The following is a 27475-nucleotide window of genomic DNA, read 5'->3' as shown; positions in this document are numbered from 1 at the left end:
TGCCGCCAGCCCTGCAGCAGGACCAGGAGCCAGAGGCTGTACAGGGAGCCCCGCCCCGAACCCGCAGCCTCCGCAGCCGCCGCAGCCCCACAGCTCCCGCTGCTTACAGCGCTGCCAACACAGGAGCCGCTCGCACCTCCTCCAGCCAGCAGGCGTCCCCAGACTTTGAGAACTTCAGGTAAGAGAAGCCTCTGACGTCCTCCATCTGCTAGCTGGGACTTCAGCAGATTGAGAGCTGCTCAAACCCCCATCCCGCCCATTTCTTTGGCCCAATATTTCCCCCACTTTCTCTCCGTTTGCTCAGAGGTCCCCCTCCCACAAAGACCTGTAGCCTTGAGCGAGCCCCGTCTTGGGGGTGATCCCATGGGAGTGTCCCACCACCAACTCCTTCCATTAGACTCTCTGTGTCCAACACTCCTGCCTTTCCCACCTCAGGAAAGAGGTTTGGTTTTCCCACCTGTTAGCTTGAAGGAGGCCTTGGTGGTTGGGGGGTAGGGGTCACCTTCCAGGTGGGAGACCCTGGTCTGATTCTTTGCGCCTCTTCACCACCACCCCGTTGGTTGGTGGAGCGTGTGTACTGCTGGGATGCTGGGGTGGCCATGCGCGGAGACAGCGGCCCACAATGAAAACAACTGGTTGTAACCGTCAAATCCCAGAAGGGAATGGCTGCAAAGGTATTATGAGGCCCAGAAGCATCATGCAAATGGAAAATGTTTTTATTATTTATCCTCTCAGCCCCCTGAAGGGAAGGGGTAGATAGATAGATTGGTGGGCAGGCAGGCAGGCAGGCAGACAGACAGACAGATAGCGGGTTGAGGTGAGCAGGCGGAGGTGGCAGAGTGTTCCAAGATTCTCACAGGTCAAGAAAGAAAAGTGGTCTATGGGCTTGAAACTATGACAGCGACTCTCAACTTGTGGGTCTCGACCTCTTGGGGGGGGTGGTCGAATGACCCTTTCCCAGGGGTTGCCCGATTCATCACAGTAGCAAAATAACCGCGATGAAGTGGCAATGAAAAAAATGTTCTGGTTGGGTGTCACCACCACACGAGGAACTGTCTTAAAGGGTCGCGGCAGGAGGCAGGTGGAGAACCGCTGGTCTAGGGCCTGACCAGTGACAGAAACCAGCTGGAGACAGAGTGGGCAAGCTCAGATTCTGAACTGACCATGCTAGCGTCATGAATCTGGCCCTCCACCTCACTGCCCCCTGCCAGCAGCAGGCCAGAGGCCACCCCCTCCCACCTTCCAGGCTTCTAGAATGGTTTGCTCACTGGGGCCTTTTCTGCTTGCTCTAGGATGAAGATGTCTACAGTCGTTGCCTGCCTCACCCTGACCCTGGCCCTGGCCTTTGGCGCAGGGTCCGCCTTGCCTGAGTCCCAGGCAGCCCACCTGGCCACAGACTTCGGCGTGAAGGTGTTTCAGCAGGTCGTGGAAGCCTCCAAGGACCAAAACGTGGTGTTCTCACCCTATGGGGTGACCTCGGTCCTGGCCATGCTGCAGCTGGCCACAGGAGGAGACACGCGACGGCAGCTCCAAGCAGCCATGCAGTTCAAGATTGAGGGTAAGAGACGGTGCCGGAAGCAGCGCAGACTCCCCAGGGGAGAGGCCCCACGCGCCAGAAGCCAGGCACTGCCGAGACGTAGCAGCTGCCGTCGTCCTCTCTTCCAACCACGCTCTGCACCCCTTGGCCCCTGACCAGGGTTTGGTGCGAAAATACCCTCTAACCCTCAGCCGTCGCTTCTACAAAACGGCGAAAACCAAAGTATCCTCCGTATAGAACTGCTGGGAGGGTAGATGGCAGAAGGAGCAGGCTGTCTACGCCTGCAGTGAGTTGCAGTCCCAGAAACCCCTGGGGCAGCCCTACGCTGGCCTATCAGGGTCACCACGAGCCAGAGTCGATGGGGTGGCGGTGGGTTTGGGCAAAGAGCATGATGTCGTCTAGCATTGTTAGGAGAATGAGTTCAAGGCCCATCAGTTAAAGAAGACATGAAATGGGTCTCACCCAAAGGCAGGACTAGAGGCGGGGACTTGAGGAAGCGGGGCAGATGCAGAAAGGAGAGCAAGGTGTGGAAGGAAATTCCCCTCCAAGGGCCCTTTGGGAGCAGGAGAGCCCCATCATCTGGGCAGCGTCGAGACCTCTCTGGGGGTAGTCAGCCCGCTGCTCCACGGGAGTCTAATGTGTTGGATTCTCCTGCCTCGGCACAGACAAGGGCACGGCCGCTGCCCTGCGCAAGCTATACAAGGAGCTCATGGGGCCCTGGAACAAGGACGAGATCAGCACCACCAATGCCATCTTCGTCCAGAGGGACCTGCCGCTCCTCCAGGGCTTCATGCCCCGCTTCTTCCGGCTGTTCCGAAGCACGATCAAGCAGGTGAACTTCACGGAGGCGGAGAGAGCAAGGGCCATCATCAACGACTATGTGAAGAAGCACACAAGAGGTGAGCCAAGGGCCCGCGAAGAAACGGGATTTGGAGACAAACCCAAGTACCCTAACGCTCTCTCTTTCAGCCCTCTCTTCTCTGTCTGGTGAAAGCCGAGCACTTTCAGAGCCAGAGCATAAAGGCACGCATGTCTGTGAATCAGGCCTTCTCATGAGCACCCACTCCAAAAGCACCCTTACCCAGGGATGCGGGGTTTAGTAAGAACGGCAGCACCCACAACAAGCAAGACTGCAGCTCAGCGGGCCAAGTAGGGAGAAGGTTTTGAAAGAAGGGAGATGAGCCTCGCTGGGGGGAAAGGGGGGACACGCATAGTAGGTGGTACTTTGAGCTGCTGACTTCAAGGTCGGCAGTTCAAATCGACCAGCCACTCCATGGAAGAAAGATGTCCTTTGCCATGCCCTTTAAGACTCAGCTCCAGCAACTGGACTGGCTCATGTTAACTCCCAGGAGGCTGCCCCTCTAACTGGACCCCTTCAGCATGCATCTATTTGAGGCCTTAAGCTGAAGGGGAGCCATCTAAGAGCATGAAAATCGTCTAGCATCCTGATCAAGGAGTCTGAGTAGCACAATGGGGAAGTGCTTGGCTGCCAACCCAAAGGTCGGTGGTTCGAACCCACACCATGACTCAGTGTTCTGTTCCCATCACAACGTAGGAAATCCTATAGGTCAGGTCTGCTCTACCACATAGGTCTACTCTATTATATGGCCTCCCTAGCATATAGGTCTGTGTTCTGTATCGCATCGAATTGGAATCGACTCAAGGGCAGTGAGTGCGGAGGGTCTTCTTAAGGAGTCAGGGTCTCTTTGAAGGCACACCTCAACCACCCTCCTGGTTGCCTGGCTTTCCCACAGGCATGATCAGTGACTTACTTGGCAAAGGGGCCGTGGACCAGCTGACGCGCCTGGTACTGCTGAATGCCCTCTACTTTAATGGCCAATGGAAGATGCCCTTCCCGGCCTCACAGACCCACCACCGCCTCTTCCACAAGTCCGACGGCAGTACTGTCTCTGTGACCATGATGGCCCAGACCAACAAGTTCAACTACAGTAAGTGCACGACCAACCCCACCCCCTCCGCCCCCATCACCTCAACGCCTATAACGATTGCACCTCATAGTTGAGACGTATCCCAAATGTTTCCCTCCGAGAGAAGAAAACTGCAGGGCAGCTCCCCCCACCACAACCCGCCCCCCTGAGGAAGAAGAAGCTCTAGTACATGCCCCCACTGGGGCAGAGACTTCTCAAGTGGGAGACATGGGGATAATCTGAGCAGAAGGCTGATCTGTCTCAGGCAGGCTAAAGCTGAAATCCAGACTTGACTCCTGTCTCCTCCTAAAGGGCTTCTGGGGCCAAGAAGGCTTCCTGGGAGGGAGGGGGAGGCCGAGCAGACGCTGAGGTGAAGCCCATGCAGATTGGGGAACATTTGAGGTGGGGAGTGGAGGAAGACAAGGGTACAGAAGGCCAAGAAGAAGCTCTGGTGGACGGCCAGCAGAGAAGGGACGTGGGCCCAAGCGCATTGAAGGGCCGCGGTGGGGGTACAGAGCCTCACAGGCAGGGTGGAGACCTTGGCTTCGAGAAAGATCGGCGCGGACATGGCTCTCGTGTGTCTTCACAGCTGAGTTTACCACCCCTGATGGCCATTACTATGACATCCTGGAACTGCCCTACCACGGAGACACAATGAGCATGTTCCTTGCGGTGCCCTACGAAAAAGAGGTCCCTCTCTCGGCCCTCACCAACATCCTGGACGCTCAGCTCATCTCCCAGTGGAAGGGAAATATGACCCGGGTGCTTCGCCTGCTGGTTCTGCCCAAGTAAGCCACTGGCCGTGCCTTTCATTTCCTCTCGCCTCCTCTCTCTCAGCTCCTGAAAGCACTACTCAGCCCTACATCCCACACACGCACCCTGCCCGCCCTGTCCCTTGTGGGATTCCCAGAACCCTGACATCTGCAGGGCAGGCATCAGTGCGGGAAGGAGGGGAAGGGGAAATCGAGTCACCTGCATTTGATTAAGACTCCTCCTGCTTCAGCTGCAGGGCTGGGAGTTGGGGGTGGGGAGGGTAGGGGCTTTTTCAGACACCTAGCCCCACCCCTCCCCATCCGGCATTGACCACACTGGCTTACCCAGTAAAACCCGAAAGAAATGCCAGAACAAATGAAGGTTGGGAGAGACTGAGTTGGTCTAAAGTGGTTTGGGGGCACCCTTCACGTTCTGCATCATCACCACCCATCCTCCCCCTCCACCCCCACACACCCATTGCCTCAAGCCAATATCCAAACACTGGGAACAATAACAATTACTTCTGGACGGTAAACAGCCCAAAGGGCAGCTTCTAACTGGTGTTCCTGGAGACACAGACCAGTCTTAGCAATCTTCCGGCAGCTGCTGCGCCTCCTGCTTGCCGGCACCTAAGGGGTGGAGAAAGCTGAGATCGGGAAACCTCTCCCTCATACGCAGTGCCTCGCATTTCCAAATGCACGTAATTCCACTGGGCTTAGCGAGAGAGGGGCTATTAGTGGGTTAGGTTCTCTCTCTCTCTCTCCCTCTCTCATCAAAAGAGAGGTCATTAGTCACCCCTGGTGGGAAGGGAAGAGTGCTCCAAACCACCCTGCCTGAGAGCTCTTCAGAACTAGCTCTCAGCAGAGACACAATCTGCAGACCAGATTTTTGGGGGACTTGTCTCCCAGGAGAATTGTCCTTGCTTCCTCCCCCCCACCCCACCCCCCATGCACAGCCAGACCGAATAAAATGATGCTGGAATGACTGCTTGTTTGAGGAACGTAATTAGTCATCGGCAGTGTGTGTGTGTGTGTGTGTGTGTGTGTGTGTGTGTGTGTGTGTGTGTGTGAGAGTATGTGCAGGGATGGAGGAAGGAAGGCTCACTGAGATGAGAAACTTCCAGTGACAGGAGATCTTGTGAACAGAGCAGTCCCACCCCTCCTTCTACCACAGTGCCCATCTGCCAGAGCACCAGGCTGGCTAGGAGGGCCCAGGGCTGCCAGCAAGAGGGGGCCCAGAGCTTGAGCTGCTCCCTGTGCCCCTTCCCCTCCCCAGATTCTCCCTGGAGACTGAGCTGGATCTCAGGAAGCCCCTGGAGAACTTAGGGATGACAGACATGTTCAGACCAGACCGGGCCGATTTCACCAGCCTCTCAGGTGAGGAGATCTCCTGGGTCCATCCTGCTCCCGGTGGTGGACAGGGGGCGGGTGGTACCCCTGAGAAAAAAAAGGTGCTTCTCTCTGAGAACTCACCTGGCCTCGGGTCTGTCTGCCCCAGATGAGGAGCAACTCCACGTGTCGCAGGCCCTGCAGAAGGTGAAGATTGAGGTGAATGAGAGTGGCACCGTGGCATCGTCATCCACAGGTGAGCCTGGCCCGGGGGAGGCCCTGCCCCTTGGGGATAACCAGCCTCCAGGAGCCAAGACAAGGCAGCAGGAGGCCCAGCCCCTGGCCTTTCTCCTCCCACTGCTGGTGCTTAGCCTAGAAAACAGGGCCCCTTCTCTGGGACCCCTTTCCTTTTCCTGGTGGTGTCTGGGGTCCCCTGAATGAAGAGAAGCCTTGTGCATTTGTACAGTAAACCTAAGGAAGCGCTTCATCCAGGAGTCTAAAAAAAGATTCTCGGAGGAATTTCTGTTTGTGGTCAGATGGCCAGACAGAGTATCTAACACACTCTACAGTGGGCATGGGGAGGGGGGGAATCCACATCCGGAGGCCTTCCTGAGCCTGGTTGATCCATCCAGGACTCAGGGTCACTGGTCTTCTGGTCTCAGACGGCATGTCTTTTCTTGCAGCCGTTGTGGCCTCCGGCCGGATGGTCCCCATGGAGATCATCATGGACAGACCCTTCCTCTTTGTGGTGCGGCACAATCCCACAAGTGAGTTGACCCCCTACAAGGCTCCCAGGAGCCCTCCCTCCATCCAATCCTCCTTGTCTCAAGCACCACCCCAGACAGATGGGTGTCTCCCACCCCCACCCGAGGGACCTACGCTTGTAGACAGAGTGCTGTACGATGGGGTGGGACCCCAGCCCCCCCCCCCTTAGCCAGCACTGGTCCTGGACACCTCACTGCCCTCCTGGGGTCTGGCTGGGAGCCTTGCAGTGCCCTTGACTGTCACCTTTCCCTCCTCAGGAACAGTCCTCTTCATGGGTCAAGTGATGGAACCCTGACCCCCTAGGGACAGAAGCTCCCACCTGGGACAGAACTGGAAACATAGCCGGAAAGAAGGAAATCTGGGAAAAAGAAGGAGTCTTGTTTTAAGTACTCTTTCTGGGAGAGAGAGAAGACGTTTTATTTTATTTTTTCTAATTTAAATGTTTGCTATGAATCTTTCCAATCAGCCTTCTAGACCTCAGCCCCACCAGGGTCGTCTAATCCAAGCGTGGGAAGAGGGACACAGGACCGAACTCCTTGCGGAGACGGTGGGCAAGAACTCTGACGCCTACTCCTTGGCCGTCTCCCACACACAGACTCTTGGCACTCCCCGGCCCCCACGCGCAGCTTCTCCTGTTCATCTTCCTGCCCTGTGCAGCATTTCAGACCTGCTTCCCGCTGGGCCATTGGCAGGAGGGAACCACAGGCCTAGAGGAGCTTTTAGGAGCTCGGAGAAACGATTTGTGTTCCAGTCACGTTGCCTCCCGCCTGCCCCTGCCGAGGAGGCTGGCACGAGGCCAGGGAAGGCCAACGGGAGAAACACCCTTTCATCTCAAGGTCCAACCTGGCCTCGGAGGCGGCGCGGGAGGGCCGCAGAGCCGGCCCACTCCGTGTCCTGATCCCCGGCCTGGCTGTCTCCGCCCCCAGGGGGGTGGGGGAGGGGGGGAAGAGTGCTGGGCAGGCGATTGTAGAGTGTAGGTGACTTGTTTACACATCAAAGCAGCTTGCTGCTTCCCACAAACCTCCTTTGGCAAAACTGGACCACAGGAAAGGTTAGCTGTATGCCCCGCCTCTTTGTCCCCCGACTCTGGTGGGGGGGACGGGGCGCCTGCTTTTGTGCCCGAGTATTCATCACCTCCCGCTGTTAGGGAGAGAGAGCTCTGTGAAGACGAATGTACTATTTAAACTCACTCCTATGACGTGTCTCTCTGTGGCCTGAGAAGCCTGAAACGGTTATCACTGAGTCCCAAGCCCAGAGGCCTATCTTTACGGAAACAAGTGTTTGTGGCGAAGTTGTCAGCTGGAGAGGGAGACTGCGAAGGTCAGACAGATGCTGCTTGTGGACGTCCCCTCTCCAGGGGCGCCCACGGCACTGGCCACCCGCACCCTGTATCCTCCACACACACCCCACTGAGGAGGCTTGGCCGCCATGCCCTCCGGGAGCCAGGTGTGATGGCGGGGCCCACACTGCCACCTTGTGGCCGCCCGAAGCCCCTCTGCTCCTCCTTCCCCCCCACCTTGCCAGTGGGTCCAGCCAGGTTCCTGTTCAAAGAGGGTGCAACTTCCGCCCACTTGAAAATGACCCAAGGGGGAGGAAAGGTGAGCGAGGCTCGAGTGAGAACAGCGCGGTTCCGAAATTTTCCAATTGATTCAGGAACAGAAGAGCAACGGGCTGCACGACCTACCAGGACAGAACTTTCCCCAATTACAGGGTGACTCACAGTCGCATTGGTGACTCACTGCAATGTGCCATTTCCGGCCGCTGTGTGTGAGGAATGGACCTGTGAGGAGAGAGAGAGAGAGAGAGAGAGAGAGAGAGAGCGAGCTAACGAGAGAGCGAGCTTGGGGTCAACTACCCCTGTTAGACCATCTTTTTTGAAAGCCGGTGAGCTGGAGGACAGGGCCACGAGATGTATGCATCTGCCGAAGAATTGCACTACCACGTGAAAAGCCCGCGCACCCTGAGAAGTCTGATCCCAGAGCGACATGTTCAGTGGGCTTTGTGTTGTTTTACTGTTGGGTTTTTCCCCCCATTATACACTGGAGAGTGACAGCCACACACAGCCACCCCCACACCCCCGGGGTGGGGTGTCCAACGTGATTGAACTTATGTTTAGTGATATGCTTGTTTAATTTTGATACAGAAACAAATGTTTAAAAAGGCAAAAAAAAAAAAAAAGGAATCAATAAATACAGAGAGCATTTTAAAACTGTTCCCTGTCTTGGTTTTCCTGTGTTTCACACACCCCAAGAAAACACGTTCCTGCTGGGGCCTAGATCTCTCCTGGGGAAAGACTCTCCAGGAAACACAGACCCACGGGCCCAGGCGTGTGGAGTCGCTGACCATCTCTAAATCTCATCTCAAATCTGAAACCTCCACGTTAATCTTCACTCGCACCCAACTCAAACACCCAACCCTAATCTTAAAGCCAACGCTAGCCCAACCTCTCAGCAAATAACCTGAGAAGTGAGGGAAGTGATTCAGGACAAAGATCAAAAACCATATCCTTAGGCATCAGCCAGTCTTTGGGGGTTTCCAGCCTGGACGCCTGGTCCTGTTTAGCGATAACCTGGTGGCGAGGGCTCTGCACTGGGAACTGCTGCATGAGTGACTCAAAGCCGCATTGGCCACCTTTGGGCAGTGCCCCTTGGTGGAGCTGATTGCCCATGTTGACATTCCCACGGTTGTTCAGAACCTGAAGAAAGAAAGAAAAAAAACAACTGTGCTCAAAGGGTTGTTTGGAAGAGCTCACAGCTCAAGGGAGCTCTGTCGAATGCTCCAGGGGCCGGCCACTCGAGATGTCGGTGTGCTTCCATGGCTGTGGGGCCCCAGGCAAGTGTGGTATCCTGGGGTATGATATTTAGGGAGCAAGCTCTAACATCTGAGTGTTCTTGGACCACGTGCGATGTGACGTCTGTCTGAATGACATAGATCCTGTGTCCTGGATGAAAGCCAAAGCAAGAAAAGCCAACATGAAAACCTACAGCCTTTATTAAGGATTACACCTCAACACACATTTTAAAAAATTAACATCCTTACAGCCGGACCAATAAGCGACATCATGACACACGGAGGAAAGAACTGATGTTGTCAAGGATGTCTGTGTCGCTTGCATCCACCAGCTGTGCCTGTGGAAGCAGGTGTCAAGAAGTCCAAGGAACTGTTGCATCGCGCAAATGGACTGCAAAAGATCTCTCGAAAAGCATTTGTTTACAAAGCAAAGATGCCACATTAAGGGATCGGGCATGCCTGGGTCAAACCATGTTGTTGTTGTTGTCAATCTTTCATGTGCATGTGAAAGACGGACAATGGCTAAGGCAGACTGCAGGACAGTGAAGTCTACGGTGTGCAAAGAACACTGAAGAGCCATGGGCGGCCAGAGAGGATACACATCTGCCTGGGAGGAAGGAGGGCTAGAAGCAAGCATGGTCACACTTCCTCTCATGGACTTCAGACACCCTGTCAGGAGAGGCCAGTCCCCAGAACAGCAGTGCTTGGTTGTTAGAGTGGAGGGGCAGCCAAACCTAGCGGAAGACCACCGTCAAGGAGCGGGCTGGACACAGCAGCTGCAGGAATGGGCTCAAACATAGGAATGATGATAAGCGGCATACAGACTGGGTGGAGGTGGGGTTCTGCTGGGCATCGCGTCACGCTGAGTCAGGATTGACTCGAGAGCACCCAACAACAACAGTAACCCTTCCTGAACCCTAACCTGAACCCCTAACCCTAACCCCTAACCCTATCCCAAACCCCTAACCCCAACCCTAACCCAGCAACTGCAACAGCCCTTCCTGAACCCTAACCCTAAACCTATCCCAAACCCTAATCCTAACCCTAATCTTAACCCTAACCCTAATCCCTAACTCTAACCCCTAATCCCTAACCCTAACTCTAGGGTGGGAGTGGGGAACATCTGGCCCGTGGGCTGGATGTGTCCTGGGAAATCCTCAGAGCCAGCTAACGTCATGGCGCACTGAAGAGAAGCCATTCCAGCCAGCACGTTGCTGCTGTTAGGTGCCTCACAACTGGTTCCCACCCGTAGCGACCCTGCGCACAGCAGAAGGAAACACTGCCCTGTCCAGTGCCCGCCTCACCATGGTGCCCCTGCTTGAGGCCGTGGTTGCAGCCACTGTGCCCATGCACCTCCTTGAGGCCTTCCTGTTTGTTACTGCCCCTCCACTTGACCAAACAGGGTGTCCTTCTCCAGGGTCTGGTCTCCCCTGACTGCACATCCACCCATCACATTAGGACTGAGTGAGTTCAATGTTTAACAGGAGAACTCTCAACTATTGTTATAAACATCCTGATGGCCGTGGCAGAGTCAAAGTTTCTCCTCCTGGCTCTAATTCCGGAGACTGACCACGAGTTCTCTACAGCAAGGCCCACCGAGACCTGTTGAGGTGGAGCCTGGTCTCCCGCTGAGCATTTTCCTCAAGAAAGAAAGAGAGTCCTCAAATAGCTCCGCCCAGTCAGATGGGCCTGCTCAAGGCTATAGCTGCCTTTGTATTGCGTTCTGTTCATGTCATTCCCTCCCACCTCTGAAGGCCAGCTCCCTGATTCCCCAGTCCCACAAAATCCCATGAATGTGGCCAACATCATCAGCGTTTAACTCGATCACTATTGGCTTTTCTTGTTCCTCCTTTGTAACGATGCTCGCATTCATGCAGGCCCTTCAGTTCTGTGTGCCTCTTGCCCACTCTACCGCCTACCTACATCTCAAGTTACTTGTAAAGAAGAATCCTTTGTTATAGATACACTTGACATCCTCCTTCCAACGGCTCCCTAACATAAATCTGACCTGAACCGTTGAAACTTCATCAGTTGATTCTTCCTCTGATGCACGCTGGACCTGATCTGGGTTTCAACGTTTTCTGTATTTTTGTTTTTGTTCGTTCGTATTAGGGCGTCCCTCAGAGGGGTGATGTCATTGCTGATCACTCTTGACGTTGCATTGTATGCTGCTCTGTTTTCCGATATATACAACTCAGGATTGATGAACCTATAGGGACAGCAAGTAAAATCAGGGTATGGGTGGGGGGGGGGAGGGAGGGGAAGATTGAGAAGGGGGATGGGGGAGGTAAAAGAGATACAGTGTCAAGGAGTCCAGAAAGAAAAAGAATGTTTGGAATCTGATGGTGGTAGCAATTGTACAATACTGCTTGCTGTGATTGAACTGTGGAATGACTGGATATCTGTATGAACTCCCAAGTCATAATATGTCTGTTTGTCTTAAAGAACAAGGGGGGGGAAAGGCTTCCTAAAATGTCTTTTATTCCCCCTCCTCCAGTCCACTTTGCAGAAGCCATAGTGACAAAAAAGGAGAAGACATAGAGCCCTCAGCTAGTTTGTTCTTCCGTTCAGAAACAAAAGCTTTGACTGAAAAATGACCCGGCAAAAAAAATTTAAAAAAAAAAAAAGAAAGAAAAATGACCCAGCATTCCTCATCAAAGCTATGTACCAGCCGACTGAAGTGCTGAATCGTGCGATGTCTAGACGATGTCCGAACAAGATGGGTTGGTGGTGGTGGTTTGTTTTTAAGTGCATTAAATTAAAAAAAAAAAACAAGCCAAAAACAAAAGCAAAGAAATTAGGGGGGGGGCAGAATTAACTACATACTATCCCACTCTAGAACCCTACAAGTCAGATGAATAGGTTCTGCCCGCAGCATTCAATTTCTACAGGACTCCAGGTCATTTCTGAAACAGGGACTAATTAGCTTATAGGGGTCCTTGATCCAAACCATGTCTGGGAGTGAGCCCTCTGTCACCAGAAGTAATCAACAGCAACCAGGATGAACTTGGGGTGCACAGACTTCCATGGACAAGGTATACAGCCAGATGATTGACTTTACGATTGTTATTATTAGGACAAACAACAGGTGCTCATAGTAAGACACGTCAACCTTCCAAACAGTCCAAGGTGAAAACTCAACAGCCACTCCGACCTCCAGTTTCGTGCGTGGCTTTGTGGACCTGTGTTGAGCATCCGCAAATGTGATAAGCATGTATGAAACTCGCTTTCCTTTCACACGAACTCGGTCATATGATATATTGTGCTGCTTTCTTCATCTCATGATACATCCCAGATCTCCTTCCCGAATTCTTACCAGCTGTAGGCAGAGATAGCTGACACAGTTCCCTAATCTCCACTGATGGCTGGCTCACGGCTAGTTCATGGCTTCTGTTGCTGCTGCTGTCAATGGTACATACTGATGTGGACACCTTTGTGCATTTCTCCCAGGGCCTGGGTGCTCAGGCACTCATAGAATAACTCCCACCAGTAGGAGGAAGCGTCTACTCCTTTTCTAAAAAATCATTTGGTTGGGGGCTCGTACAGCTCTTATCACAATCCATCCATCCGTCCATCCACTGTCTAGAGAACATTTGTACATTTGTTGCCATCATCACTCTCAAAACATTTTCTTTCTACTTGAGCCCTTGGTATCAGCTCCTCATTTTTACTCCCCTTCCAGGGAAGTGCCTTCTAAGAAGCTTCCGAACGCTAAATGATAGGATTCTGGGTAATACAAACATTTTCGATTGGTACGGTCAAAAGTATTCATGTTGCCAGGTTAGAAGCCTACCTTTTCTCAAGTTGAGATGCTTCCCAAGGAAACCACTTCCTTGAAGAGTGACAGATTTTAGATCTCGAACTAAAAGAATTGTCCCTGTACTCTTTCCTCTGAGATAATGGTAGCAAATTCTGATCATGTTTTTGAGAATAAATTCAAAAAGGGGACCCATGACAAAATACATTTCTCTAAACCCGCACAACTTGGCGACCCAAAGAATCACACACACACACACACACACACGCATACACACATGCACACGTGTGTGCACATGCACAGGCTATCTCTGGATTTCAGATAATAAAAATGTATCAATACTTGTTCACTAACTATAAGGTGGGTGTCATGGGAATTCAAGTTGCTAGGGGATCCTGGGAGAGGGACGGGAAGGGGCATGTGGAGGCTGTGCTCTCTGCATGATTTTTCAGTAAATCTAAATCTGATCTAAAAATAAACCTTTTTTTTTTTAAGGGAAAACTACTACCAAGATGTGCCCGCAGTCATCATCGCTAGAGATGTCTTGTAAATCTTTCACCGTGGAATGACTTATCATCCCGTGAGCAGGCAGACAGATGAATTTTGTAAACCCTTCAATGGTAAAAATATTCTAGGAAAATAGAGATATTTTAGGCATCAGAATGAAACTTGTCATAGGGACCATCTGTTTTCCCAGCCATTCTTAGGTGGTTCTCCAGACACGTTTCATTGCATGAATAACCCTGGCACATCGGGCTGTGATCTGCATGGTCAGCAGTTCAAAACCACCAGCAGCTCCTTAGGAGAAAGACTGGGCTTTCTGCTGGCCATAAACAGCTGTGTCTCAGGAACCCACAGGGGGTTGCTGTGAGTCAGCATGAATTCCATGGCAGTGAGCTTTTTCTGGTTTTTGTTTTGGGAATCGTAGGGATGGGGAAACAGAGGCACGGAGAGGCTGAGTGACATGCTGCCAATGCTATTATTACTTAACGAGCCAAGAGGCAGTTGGGCTCCTCGGGCAGTGCTTCACGGGACTACAGTGCACACTGCCTCTTTGAGGGGTGGCCACGGGTGTGGTGGCTACGTAATCTGATGTCAACTTGCGTAGGGGTGGAGCCTAGCCTGTCAACCCGGCTTGATGACCTCATTTGAGAGTTGCAAGCAGATATAAGTAGTTCCCTGGAGGCTATACACACTCACTCCCTGCGAGATTATTACTGACGACGAGCCTCATGGAGCTACGCTGATGGAGCCAGAGCCCTGGAGCTGGAGGAGCCACGTGGGAGACCGACGCCAGCACTGAGATGCTTCCATGACCACTGGATCCACAAGACTTTTCACCCACTGGCCTGTGATCTTTATTCCTGCAGTCAGCATCATTGCATGTGCTGCATATGGACTAATATCAGATTTATGGATTTGACCTGGACTGGGCTGGGCTGGTTTCTCAATATTCAATTGCTCTTGTATAGAAAGCTCTTTCTTATAAATATATGCGTGTCTGTGGATTTGTTTATCTAGTCCACCCAGACTAACACAAAGGGTCTCCCTGAACATAGAGAGGGGCTCAGATGCCGCTGGGAGCCATGGTGCTGCACCCACGGACCGGTCACCTGCGATTTTGCCTCCTGAGCACGGTCTTCTATCACCTAGCCACCAGGTGGCGCTTTGGCTCCCATAGAAAGCTCTGAAGCAAAACCATGTAGATTTCTTCCAAAATCCAAAATTGAATTCTATTCACTTCAACAAGCTTTACTTTTAGCCCAACTGTATGGGCTGTGATGCATGAAAAAGACGAGCGTGTGGGTGATGATCTGAGAATCAATCACTGCAAAAATGACTCAATGACAAACAAAGAATGACACAAGGGGCGAGAGAGACAGGATGAAAGGGGAGTCTATTTTTTGCTGTTGTTGTTGTTACGTAGACATAATTATTTTTCACTGTAGAAGTGATGCTACCATTTCGACCAGAGGGGAAAGACTTATCAGAGACTGCGTCACTGAAAACTTGAAGGGTGAGTAAGATGAATCTGGGGCTGTGGAGAGGCAGGGCATTCCAGAAAGGATTCCAGAGGGTTCCTTTGTGAGCCTTCATGAATGGAAAATCACAGTCAAGCAACCCTCCAGTCCTCAGGTTGCTCCCTCCACCCTCCAATAATGTAACCGGCTCCCCCTCCCATGGTTACCCTTTTTCATTCCTACAAATGCACGACATCAATGGAGAAAACACACTCTATAAATTGCTACATAAATGGAGAAGAGGTTGACACTGTCAAGGATTTGGTCTTACTTTATCCGCCATCAACGCTCATAGAAGCAGCAGACATCAAAAGACAAATTGTCTTAGTCAGTGGTTCTCGACCTTCCTAAAGCCACGACCCTTTCATACAGTTCCTCATGTTGTAGTGACCTCCCTAACCATAAAATTAGTGTCGTTGCTACTTCATCGCTGTCATTTTGTGACTGTTATGAATCAGGCGACCCCTGTGAAAGGGTCGTTCAACCCCCCAAAGGATTCATGATCCACAGGTTGAGAACTGCTGCCTTAGGTAAATCTGCTGCCCAAGACCTCTTTAGAATTTTGAAAAGCAAGGATGTTACTTTGAGGACTAAGGTTGAGCCTGACCCAAGCTATGGTCTTTTCAGTTGCCTCATGCGCATGTGAAAATCGGGCGCTGAGCAAGGAAGATTAAAGAAGAACTGAAGGCATTTGAATTATGGTGCTGGAGAAGAATACTGAAAATTCCATGAACTGCTAAAAGGACAAACAAATCTGCCTTGGAAGAAGTACGGCCAGAGTTCTCCTTAGAGGCAAGGAGGATGAAACGTCCTCTTACGTACTGTGGTAATTACATAATCCCCTGTCAACTTGACGGTATTATGATTGAAGGGTTGGGGTTTAGCCTGTCAATCAAGTTGCAGCTTGATGACCTCATTTGGAGGTGCTACAGAGATAAATCACTCACAGGAGGCCAGACCCACTCTCTCTGCCTTCCCTTTCTGGTTGTTGAGACACTCAGAGAGATGGAGGAGCCACATGGAGACCAGCACCAGCCAGTGTTGAGATGCTTCCATTGCCACTGGTTCCCCAAGACTTTCTACCCACAGACCTGTGAGATTCTTGTATTTGGCATCATTGCATGTGTTGTGTGAGTCTGAAGATAATGGCATGGGCTACTATCAGATTTATGGGTTAATATGGAACTTACTGACTTGATCTGGACTGGGTTGGGATGTTTTCTGAATATACAACCACTCTTTTATGTAACACTCTCTCTTACACACATATAAGTGTCTACGGATTTGTTTCTCTAGTCAACCCGGATTGACACATATTCTTTGGACATGTTGTCGGGGGCGACCAGTCCTTGGAGAAGGACGTCATGTTTGGTAGTGTAGCAGGGCAATGAGGTAGAGGAAGGGCCCCAAGGAGATGGCGTGACACCGAGGTTGCTCAAACAGAGGAAGCAGTGTGAGGATGGGGCAGGACTGGGCCCTGTTTCATTCTGTGGGGCATAAGGTCACGATGGGCTGGAACTGTAGGAAACTACCACGAAGGGAAATACGACTGGGACCTATTGCCTAATTTATAACAGAGGGAATCTGGAAAGCTAGCCTTCCACAGTAGGAAAGCCACCACTTTGGTAAGTTAGAGATGAAGTCCAAATACATTGTCCTGCATTAAATACCATTTCCACAGATTCTCCCCTAATAGCTGTGTTGTCTTAAAGTGAGCACATGGTTGATTCTGTCTCCCTGTAGAAGCAGACAGTCCTATTTGCTCCATCTCTCCTGCTGCAGCATCCACCCCCTCTCGTACCTTCCCCCAATCGTAGATGGGCATAGGGGAGTTTTACCCTCCAAGCCTGGATTCAAAATGTTTGCCATAGCTTGAGTTTTTGGCTTGGCTCTATTAATATTGTCATTAATTTTGCCTTGACAGGCAAAATTGTATAGAAAATAACCAGGTTGCCCCTCTAGCTCTTGCGAATTTAAAACAAAAGGGGGGATTGTGGAATGCAAAAGGGGTTTTCCCCAGGTTGTCTCTCCCAAATATATGCCAAACCTTGTATGCTGCTTGCATCACATGCTAAGTGACTACACATGTGGAGGTCGATGCGAGCTGCTTAGAGGTTAAACTCCCTGAGGGTTATCAGCCATCTAGAGCAATCTGTCCCACTCTAAGTAGGGCCCACTCCCTTCTAATAAGGATAGTGGATTGTTTCCTTGAAAGAGAGCCTAGAGCCAAGGTCAAGCCCACTCAAGGATGACCAAGGTTAGGCTGCCATCTTGAGTCTAGGGCCCGCCCACCTTGTCCCATGTGTACCTCTAGTCCCTCCCCTTCCTATTAGGTATACACCCCTAGCTCATCCCCTTCCTGTAATGAGTGGGCCTATTGTACAGTCCCTTCCTGTTACGTATGTGGTTACCTGTAATCAGAGGAACCTGCATGCCCCTCTAAGTATATATAAGCTGCGATTGCAAATATACCCTTTCTCCTCCTCCCACGCTCTGCATGGACCTGGCTGCTGAAATAGTGGCCATCCAGGAGCTGAGAATGAAACCATGAAATTGTCTGACTCCTTTATTTTACCTTCTCTTCTATCTTCTATGACTTTACTATGATCTTTATATATCATCGCTGAACAATTGCACCTACGAACCCCATGATGTTAGAGGCTGGTTTACTCTAACATGGAACCAAGCACAATTCCCTCCCAGGTGCCCACACACCTTCACCTACTCTCGTGAACCAAGTGTCTATCTCTGCTCCTTGACTAAGCCCTGCCGCTAGGTAAATCTTCCTGTCTCAGTTGAGGGAACCTCAGAAAAGGGCAGTGACATTGATCACCATGGGAAAATGAAAAGATGGGATGGTTTCGGGGGGAAAGTGGCAAGTGAAGTTTGGGGTGACCACGGAATTTCCAAATGGAGACCCAGTGTGCATTTCTTCAACAAGTGTCGCAAGCCTGTTGGTGTGGTGCTAGGAAGAAGAGACACCGACAAAGAAGAGACACTTTGTCTTCTGTCAGGGAAAATAGGTATTAAATATATAGTACTAAACACAGAAATCTAATTGAGCCTGTTTTCAGAAAGAAGTGAGCTTTGGGTATCTAGAGTTGTGCTGTAGATTGAGTGTGTCTCCCCAAAGGAAGTATGGTCAAGTTTAACCTCTGTAATTGAGGCTATAACTCCAAGTGGAAGTGAATTGTCTTTGCTCTGTGAAAGGAGACAGGATGGCTGTAGACATTGTCTGGAGTCAGTTTCTTCTGAGAAGGAAAAGAGATCAAACACAAGCTAGCAAACCCAGTGGAGAGAAAGGTTTGTCAAGCCACATGGAGACCACTCAGGAGTGAGAGTGAGATCAAAAGCGAACAAGGGCCTTCTTCCAGAGCCAGCAGCCTGGATTTGAACATCCAGTCTCCTAAACAGTGAAAAGGGGGTTCTGTTTGTTCAAGGCACCGGCTTGTGGTGTTTCTGTTACAGCAGCATTAGATCACTGTGTTAGGCAGGGTTCTCTAGAGAAACAAAACCAGGACACTTATGATTATATATATGGATAGGTTTCTACCGTGAGAAGGAATATCACAGCTAATTGGTCCACACAGCAGTACAGAGGGTTCAGTTCAACCCACTTTGTGGACAGTTACTATACTGGAAGTCCTTCAACTCACGTGGGCTTCTGGGTCCAGGGTCAAGGAAGCAGACAGCAGAGCCCTCCCTCGGGCAAGGCAAGCAGAATCTGCCCACAGGCAGCAAACAGCGGGGTGGGTCAGCAACAGTCAGTAGCAGGGGGCTTAGTGCAGCAGGCCTTGATAGGACATCAAACTCAAGCAATGTAAGGCAACAGGATCCACCAGCCTCAAGCTCAAGCGATGTACGCACCAGCAGCGTGGCAAAGCAGATCTCGAAGGAGCCTCAAGCTCTAGCGACAGGATCCTCGGGTTGGGTTGGCTTGGTCCACAGGTAGTGTTGCTCACAAGTTGAGGCAGAGAACTAGCTACAGCAGCCACATGCTGGTCCGATCACCAGAGAGCAAGAGAGGGGGGTCGGGCCTTACAGAGCCATTTATCTTTTTGCCCTCCAATCAAACAGTGACCTTATTAATTCCACACGTTCCTATTGGCCAGGTTGGCACAATAAACCTAACGATCACAATCACTGAGCTAAATAAGGAGCCTAGGGCGCTGTGGGACACACACTGGACTGCTAAGCATAAGCTCAGAGCTTTCAACGCCACCAGCCACTCAGTGGGGGAAAAGATAAGGCTGTCACTCTGAGATTTACATGCTCAGATACCCTATATAGGTCGCCGTGACCCATATAGGTCAACTCAGCAGCAGTGGTTTTGATTTTTATACAGCAATCCTAATGGAAGGTGACCAAGCCAGCTTTGCTGTGGGCTAGAAAAGAAACAAAAGATGCATATAGCTCCACCCACAAGGAGCTTACTGTCCAGTCAAAGAGACAAAGCCTATTCACACATCAAAGGACAACATCACAGGATAATGCAGTCTACCAGTCAGAGTTCTCAGTTACAAGCAAGGGAACCACTTGACTGACTGGAGCAGAAAAGGAAGATGGGCTGTCCGTGGCTCATTGCCATGGGTGCCAGAGAACCAGGGGTAAGTCTCAGCGTAAGACCAACGTCCAGACCACGCCAGTGCCTCTGCGTCCCCTCCCACCCACTAGACTCACGACTCGCAGTTGGCATCACCTGACTGTTGCCATAGGAACTTGATCCTTTTACCCTCTCTCACTCTCCCACCACCCTATCCCGACTCCATTTTTTCCCTTGGTCAAAGTCTGGGAGATGGACACACGGGCAGAGCTCAGTTGATAGTCTCCGTGGCTGGGCTTTCTACTCTCGTGAAGAGTGACAGTCTCGGAAAAGCATGGGGGCAGTTTTACTCTGTCCTCTAGGATCACAATGAGTCACCATCAACTTGATGGGTGGTTGTAGAGAAGATGGTGAAAGCGAGTCTGAAAATTTCAAATTGTCTCTCTCTCTCGGGACCTATAAAGTGGAGCTTCTCAAGCTCTATAAGAAGGTTTAGAACTTGGGAGATGAAAAAGAATGACAAATCTCAGTCACAGAAAACATTCCATACGAGGACCATTAGGAACAATATTATAATAGGATACTGCGTTAGTCTGGGTAGACAGGATAAACAAATCTAGGGAGCTCCTCCTATGCGTATAAGAAAGAGCTTTATATCAAGAGTAATTGATTATGAAGAAAACATCCCAGCCTAGCCCAGATCAAGGCCATAGTCTGATATTAGCCCATATGTCTGATACCAGTCTATAAAGTCTTCTTCAGACTTTACACCACCCTGCAATGATGCTGAATGCAGGAAGAACACAGGCCAGTGGGTGGAAAGTCTTGTGGATCCAGTGGTGCTGGAAGCATCTAAGTGCTGGTAGGGGTCTCCACAAGGCTCCTCCAGCTCCAGGGCTCTGCCTGCCATTAGCAGAGCTCCATGTGTCTTGTCAGCAGGAAGACAAAGCAGAGAGAGTGGGTCTGGCTTCCAGCGAGCTATTTATCTCCATTGCACCTCCAAATGAGGTCATCAAGCTGCGACCTGATTGACAGGCTAAATTCCACCCCTTCACTCTTAATAGTCTCAAGTCGACAGCAGATTATGTAACTACCACAGACACCAATTGCTCAGTAAAGAGGGGGAAAAAGACAGCGGGAAAGAGATGATGGCAAATGGCGTCGTCCCAGAACCATGAACTAATTAAAGAGTGGACTAGAAATGGGTGCGGAGCATCGCAGAAGAGGGAAAGACAGACCACAGAGTCACAAAGGTGGAAGGGCTTCTAGACCACTTTCTACACACCACAGGAAGCACCTTCTACCCAGACGAGGAAAAGGCAGGGGGAGGTGACAGCGTGGTCACAGGGGAAGAACACAGGCACCATCTGTGTTAGACTGGTTCTCTAGTACAGCACAAATGGGGACACCAGGATGTGTAGACCTAGAGAGAGTGGTTTCTATCAAGAGGGAACTGATGACGAGGATCTGCATGTGACCTCTTCCCTGGGGGACAAACAACAGAAAAGGGGGTGAAGGGATACGTCGGACAGGGAAAGATATAAAATAATAATTTATAAATTATCAAGGGCTCATGAGGGATGGGGGAGCGGGGAGGGAGGGGGAAAAAGAGAAGACCTGATGCCTAGGGCTTAAGTGGAGAGCAAATGCTTTGAAAATGATTAGGGCAAAGAGTGTACAGATGTGCCTTACACAGTTGATGTATGTGTGGATTGTGATAAGTGTTGTATGAGCCCCTAATAAAACGTTAAAAAAATGGCTCACACAGTGTAGCAGAGGGTACGTCCAGTCCGGTTAAAGTCTGTGGGTCAGAGGTCAGCTGGAGCTTGCTTCTCCTGACTCGTGTAACTGCAGAAGCTGCACAGGAAGCAGCAAGATGAAGCAAGAAGACCAAAGGCTGAGGGATGCCAAGCTGAACGAATCCAAGGTAAGCCATTCGCCAATGGCTCCTGAGCTCAGCAGGTGATGTCACCAGAGGTCGACAAGGTGCAGGCGCAGAAGTGAGCTAGCTTCTGCACACGGTGGGTTCATGCTAAGAGGAGGCCACGCCCTGAGTGAGACCTCCCTCAGGTGAACCAAGATTGTGACCAGAGTAAGGAGGTGCTCTTCCGGCTGGAGGAGCAGCTGAAAAGAGGAAGGCCCTGAATGAGATGCACGGACACAGTGGCTGCAACAAGGGGCTCAGGGAGAGGAACAAGTGTGAGGATGGCACACGCTGTGCAGTGGTTCATTTTGTTGTGCAGAGGATTGTGCTGGGTCTGCATGGACTCGAGCGCGCCTAACAACAACATCTATTCCACCCTCCTCTTTTCCACGTCTGCTTGGCTGCTTCACAGATGGCTGGTTCCATCATGGAGCTGACCACACTATGGTACCTACTGGCCCACCCAAATTGACATCAGACCTATGATCACTCTCTCTACCTGTAAGACAGAATATCACCTCGTCCATATTTTTCCATAAAAGTGACACCACTAATAACCCTTCTGTTAGGCCCGGTTGACTAGAGAAACAGATCCAGAGACACTCATATATGTGTAAGAGAGGGGTTTACATCAAGAAGTACTCTGATATCAAGCAAACATCCCAGCCCAGTCCAGATCAAGTCCTCAAGTCCAATACTAGTTCTTAAGTCCCTCTTTAGACTCATACAGCCACATGCTGGGGAACTTCAAGCAAAATGCAGGAAGATCACAGGTCGGTGGGTGCAGTCTTGTGGATCCAATGGTGGTGGACGCATCTCCAGGACTCTGGCAGGGCTCAGCGGGGCTCACCAACAGGAAGGTGAAGGCAGAGAGAGGAGAGTGGGGTTCCCAGGGGCCTGGAGGCACCATCAGGCTGTGACCTGATTGACAGCCTGGACTCCACCCCTACACTTCAAGTTGACATGAATTATGTAACTGCCACAATTCTCCAGGCTCATAGCTGAGTCTTCTCCCTTATTCTCTGACATGAGTGAACTCTTACTGGCTGACTCACTGCAAATTTACCTTTTCCACTTCATGCCCATGTTTGTATGATCAAAACTGCTTCTTAGGTGGTCTTTTAGCCTTTCATTTGTCCTTCAAATTGTCCCACATGTCACTGAAAAAGGTTCATTTTCCTAAAACTGTCTTCATGCTATTCCTTAGTGCAGGCGACCATAATAAGCCCCACTGTGTCCTGCATCACGTTTGAACCTGCCCGTAAACACAAGCTGCATTAAGCCACTAAGCTCTGGGTCTTCCCCATTCATCACTGGCTTGCAGTAAAGAAACCTAGACTCCATCCTCTAGTTTCAACCACGTGGATCCTATGAGTCTACATGAGCAAAACCTTTACAGGGATACCTCGGTTGTCAGACTCAACTCATCCCAACTTCACATTCAAACACAGAAAAACTCGAGAGCTGAGCGTATCTTTCCCATAATCATTGCATGTGTTTCGTGAGTCTGAAGAGGAATTTATAGACTAGTGTTGGACATATGGGCAAATACCAGACTTAAGAATTTGATCTGGACTGGGCTGGAATGTTTTCTCAATATTCAGTTGCTCTTGCATATAAAGCTCTTTATTATACACACACACACACACACACACAAGAAATAATGGAAAACCAAATAATTGGTTCTGAGCCTCTCAAATTACACTTACAAATTACGTTTACTAGAAGGCTTTGAGCCTTCTCACATATCACTGCCTCAGATACACTATCACCATTGAGTTGTTTCTGATTTATCCAAATCAACAGTAACTTTTCAACCTCTTTGCTGCTCTGGGTTCTTTGTTTCATGGTTAACAATTTCACACCTTTCGCTACCTTAGCCGCTTTAATCACATTATTTTCTCCAAAATGTCGATAACATTGACTTAGCCATGTTTTATCAGCTTGCTAAATCAGACCAGCAGCGACCTGATGCAAATTTCCCAATTCCCAGTTCTGATTCAAACTTCTTTCTTTCACTCTATGGTGGTCCTCACAGTTTCCCTTTTAGCTTTCCTACCACTAGCGCTGACTTTCTGTGGGGCCACAGCTGTGACATTTAACACAAACACAGCGCAACAAAAGCCCAACGATGAGTGTTTTAACGGGCCAACACAGCGCCACATGTTGTCTGAGCAAGAGGACGCTTAGACTGAAGTGTCACCCCCTTGTGTCCTCAGTGAAATGAGACCCGTGACTCACCCTGGGCCCAAACAGGCTTATTCAATCGACTGTTGAGCAAAGTTAGAAACATCAAGCAGGGTTGTTGGTTTTTTTTGTTTTGTTTTTTCAAACCTGATTGTTCTAGGAGTGGAAAGTTTGAACATGGAAACGTTCAACACCAAGGTCTTTCTAACAATCCCCCACGAGACTATCTTTCCTGTCATATTAAATTGGGGAATTCTAGGAAAGCTTCCCAAGGAATGTAGGCGTTGACATCCTTAGAGCTTCCCAATGTTCTCAGGCTTCTGTCCAGCTCCCCACCTTACATCATGACCTCGTACCTCCTCAATGCCTGTATTAGGCCCAGTTGACTAGAGAAGCAAATCCAAGGATGCTCATATACATTTTGGAAAGAGCTTTATATCAAGAAAACATCCCAGACCAGGTCTGTAAGTCTGACACTACTCCATGAGTCGTCCGATACTAGTCCATAAATCCCTCTTCTGACTCGCGTAGTCATGCACAATGATGCCGAATGCAGCAAGATCACAGGCCATGGGTTCAAAGTCTTGTGGGTCCCATAGTGGTAGATGCATCTCTACAGCTTGGGTAGGTCTCAGTGTGGCTCTGGCAGTTCTCTAAGCGTCTTAACAGCAGGAATATGAAGGCGGGGGGTGGAGGAGTAGGGAGGTCCCCAGGACCCTCCTTATGAGAAGGCCACACCCACAAAGAGACATCATCAGACTGTGTCCTGACTGACAGACAGGCTAGACTCCACCCCTACACTCAATTTATCGAGTTGACACCCCATTATGTAACTACCACAGTTCCTTATATGCAACCTCTTCCCTCTCTCATGAGCCGTTCTTCTGATCTGTTTCTTTTCTGTCCTTAGCACTTTCGTTCTTTTTCATTTTCCTTAAATGACGGCTTACCCCCTTTAACTTCACAATTCACTTGACTGATGTTAATTTGACCTAACAAATCACACCAAGAGAGTTCAGCCAGCACCCCCGCCATTAGCAAGTCTAAGATATCAGAGACAGTGGGAGCAAAGGGAACAAAAAAGAAACCAGACCCAACCAAATCCACCGCCATCAAGCTGATTCTCACTCACATCGACCCTAGGGCTCATCATGGAAAACAAAGGAAGAAATTGGTGTATCTTAGTTGGTGCTGCTATTACAGAAATCCCACAGATAGAATGGTTTTAACAAACCAGTTTATTGTTTCACACTTTAGGTGCCTAGAAACCCAAAGTCAAGATGCCAGCCGAGGGGGAGGCTTTCTCTCTCTGTTGGCTCTGTAGGGGAGGTCCTTGTTCCTTGGTTGCCTGGTGACCATAGTGAGAGCTACCTTCCTCTAGCTCTGCCTGTTCTCTTGCTTGTTTGATCTCTTTTATAACTCAAGATTTTAATTTACCATAAAAATGACCAGGCTTAGTGGTCTGATTGCGCCTGGAACAACACCCAAGGCCATGGCCCTTAGTCCTTCTTCAAACTCAGCCCCCTGGCTCAATTTTCAGCCAAACAAGAGACAGTATGCAGAGTAATATAAGCAGAGTAATATCACTAATGAGGTACAAACTCCTCAGAATAATTGGCGGGCCATTTGAGATCCAAAGGGCAGCATTTATCCAAGGGCAAAGATCAGATGGTTAGAAAGGGAGAAGAATAGAAAGAACAGAAACACCAAGAAGTGGGAGGAGTGATGTGACCGGGTGGGGATTGCAACAGGGACACGTAGCAAAATGTGTGCGAACTGTTAAATGGAAACCTGATTTGCTCTGCAAACCTTCACCCAATTTTTGTGACAACAGAAAGTTTTAAGAGAGAGAGAAAGAGGGATTTAAGACACTATTACTATCTCATTCACATAACAAAGAAACCCATTCTGAAATGGATTTATTTTTTAAAGTTTTATTGACATATAATCTACGTTCCATATAACTCAATGGTTTACATATACTAAAGGGGTTGTGTGAGCATAATCACAATCAATTTTAAAATATTTTCTTCATTCTTTTACCCAGGATTATTAGCTCCCCATTCCCCCCCAACTTCTCTTACCGTAACCCTAAGATCAAATAGGACTATAACTAGAGGTATAAAGTTAGGATTAGCACACATATCCTGGGCGATGGGGGAGGGGAACAGAATTCAATCTATAACCGGGGGCAGGGAAATAATGATAATAGTTACCATTGTCAAAGTCACAATATGCTAAATATGAGCCTCCGTGGTGTAGTGGTTATGATTTGGGCTGTGATCCTCAAGGTCGGCAGTTTGAAACCACCAGCAGCTCCAAGGGTGAAATGGCTTTCTACTCCTTACGGTCTTGGAAACTCACAGGGGCAGTTCTACCTTGAGTCAGTATTAACGTGACAGCACTGAGTTTGAGTCTGTGTTTTTGAGCCCTAAGAACAACCTTACAAGGCAGGTATTTCACAATGAGAGATGGAGGGTGACAGGTTAAGACACTCACCGGAGGCTAAACAGCTAATAAGGGTCAGAGACAAGATTCCCTAACAGGCAAGCTTGGCCCATCCCCTGATCACTAGAACATAGGCCCATAAGAAAGTACCAGAAACAAAAGAAAAACACAAAGTAGTGACATGAAAGGTTATACCAACAATTACTTCAAGTGCTACAAAAAAAACAAGTATCATTTGTTGCCAACGTTGATCTAGAAAGACCCATTACTTTTTCAGTGCGACCAAGTGCAAGAGTTTCTCTCATCTCTGACAGCTGCCATCCAGATGGCTCAAGCGCATGGCGGCCCCATGCTACTGCCTGGTCCTCACAATCATTGCCAAGTTCAAGTCCATGATGGTGGCCCTTGTGCCCACCCATTCCACCAAGGCCTGCCTCCTTGCCCTTGCAGACTCCCCACCTCACATGCCATAACTTCATCGCCGGGCCCAGTAATGTGTGCAAAGCAGAGTCAGGCAGTGCTCCGTGGTGATCCTTAAGGTTTCCACTGAGCCCTTGGTGTCAGCTCCTCATTTTCCTTCCTCCCTCCCTCCCTCCCTCCCTCCCTCCCTCCCTCATGAGCTCTTGATGAATTATAAATTATTATTATTTTCATATCTTACATCGTGTGCTGTTCCCTTCACCCACTTTTCTGTTCATTTCCCTGGGGAGCGGGGTGGGGGCGTGGGGGTGGCGGGGGCGGGGGGAGGAAGTGTTGTATGTCGATATAACCCCTTCCCCCTACCCTTCTGGTAGCTGTCATTCTCATTATTTGTCCTGTTAATTTAAATGTTTGTCGCACATCCTCCCCACTGTATGCCGGACCTCGTTGGGATCCCCCGCCGCCCCCCCCCTGTTCAGAGTGGCCTCAGTGGTGGTCGGGTCCTGGAGGTGGGGGTTCCCGGGGTGCACTAGTCCTTCGGAAGAATTGATGCCTTACATCCTCTCGATTTTCTTCACTCTTTGTTCTAAATCCTCTCTTAACACCGGCCTTGGCTTTTTTTTTCTTCCTCCCTGTTTATCACCGCCTGCATTCCGTACACCTAGCAGCGATGTTTTATTTTGAGATAAATCTCTCAACAGATGGTTATTTTGAGCTTTCTCTCCCGATCTCCATCCAGCTCCCACCTTGCCCCCTCTTAATTGTCCACGTCCTTTCCATGATTTCTTCTGCTTCCTCAACAAATTCCAAAGACCTTCCCAGACCGTCTCTTGCCTTTTCCCGCCTTTCCCCCCTTCAAGGTTCCAAACCGCGAGGACTCATTCATTATCTTCTTCTCCCGCCCTCCAACCAACCAACCCACCGACCCACAAGTCAGCCACGTTACCATGACGACAGAGCTACTCAAAGCTGAAGTCCAGGACCTGGTTGCCATGGTTCCCGCTTCTCCGCCCCCAGCCGCGCCCGCGCGCCCCACGGCTTTGGCGCCTGCGCAGTACGGAACGCGCCGGGCCT

General features: G+C 50.0%; 1 protein-coding gene and 1 long non-coding RNA gene across 2 annotated transcripts; one reads left to right on the top strand and one right to left on the bottom strand.

Annotated features, from left to right (window-relative positions):
* SERPINE1 (serpin family E member 1) lies at positions 1–8461 on the top strand. The gene is made up of 9 exons (XM_075564925.1): positions 1–178; positions 1293–1558; positions 2203–2436; positions 3292–3486; positions 4055–4253; positions 5494–5594; positions 5716–5802; positions 6230–6313; positions 6569–8461. The coding sequence occupies exons 2-9, from the start codon at positions 1294–1296 to the stop codon at positions 6604–6606; spliced, it is 1203 nt and encodes a 400-aa protein (XP_075421040.1). The 5' UTR covers positions 1–178; position 1293; the 3' UTR covers positions 6607–8461.
* Positions 6726–27445, bottom strand: LOC142462745 (uncharacterized). Its single transcript, XR_012787277.1, has 3 exons — positions 27348–27445; positions 11110–11310; positions 6726–9006 (listed from the first exon to the last, which is right to left on the bottom strand). It is a non-coding gene; the product is annotated as an uncharacterized LOC142462745 (long non-coding RNA).
* Positions 27446–27475: the final 30 nt, after the last annotated feature.

Source organism: Tenrec ecaudatus, chromosome 12 (assembly GCF_050624435.1).
Source record: "Tenrec ecaudatus isolate mTenEca1 chromosome 12, mTenEca1.hap1, whole genome shotgun sequence".
NCBI lineage: Eukaryota > Metazoa > Chordata > Mammalia > Afrosoricida > Tenrecidae > Tenrec > Tenrec ecaudatus.
The sequence above is the reverse complement of the archived record's forward strand: the minus strand, read 5'-3'. Positions and strand labels throughout refer to the sequence as shown.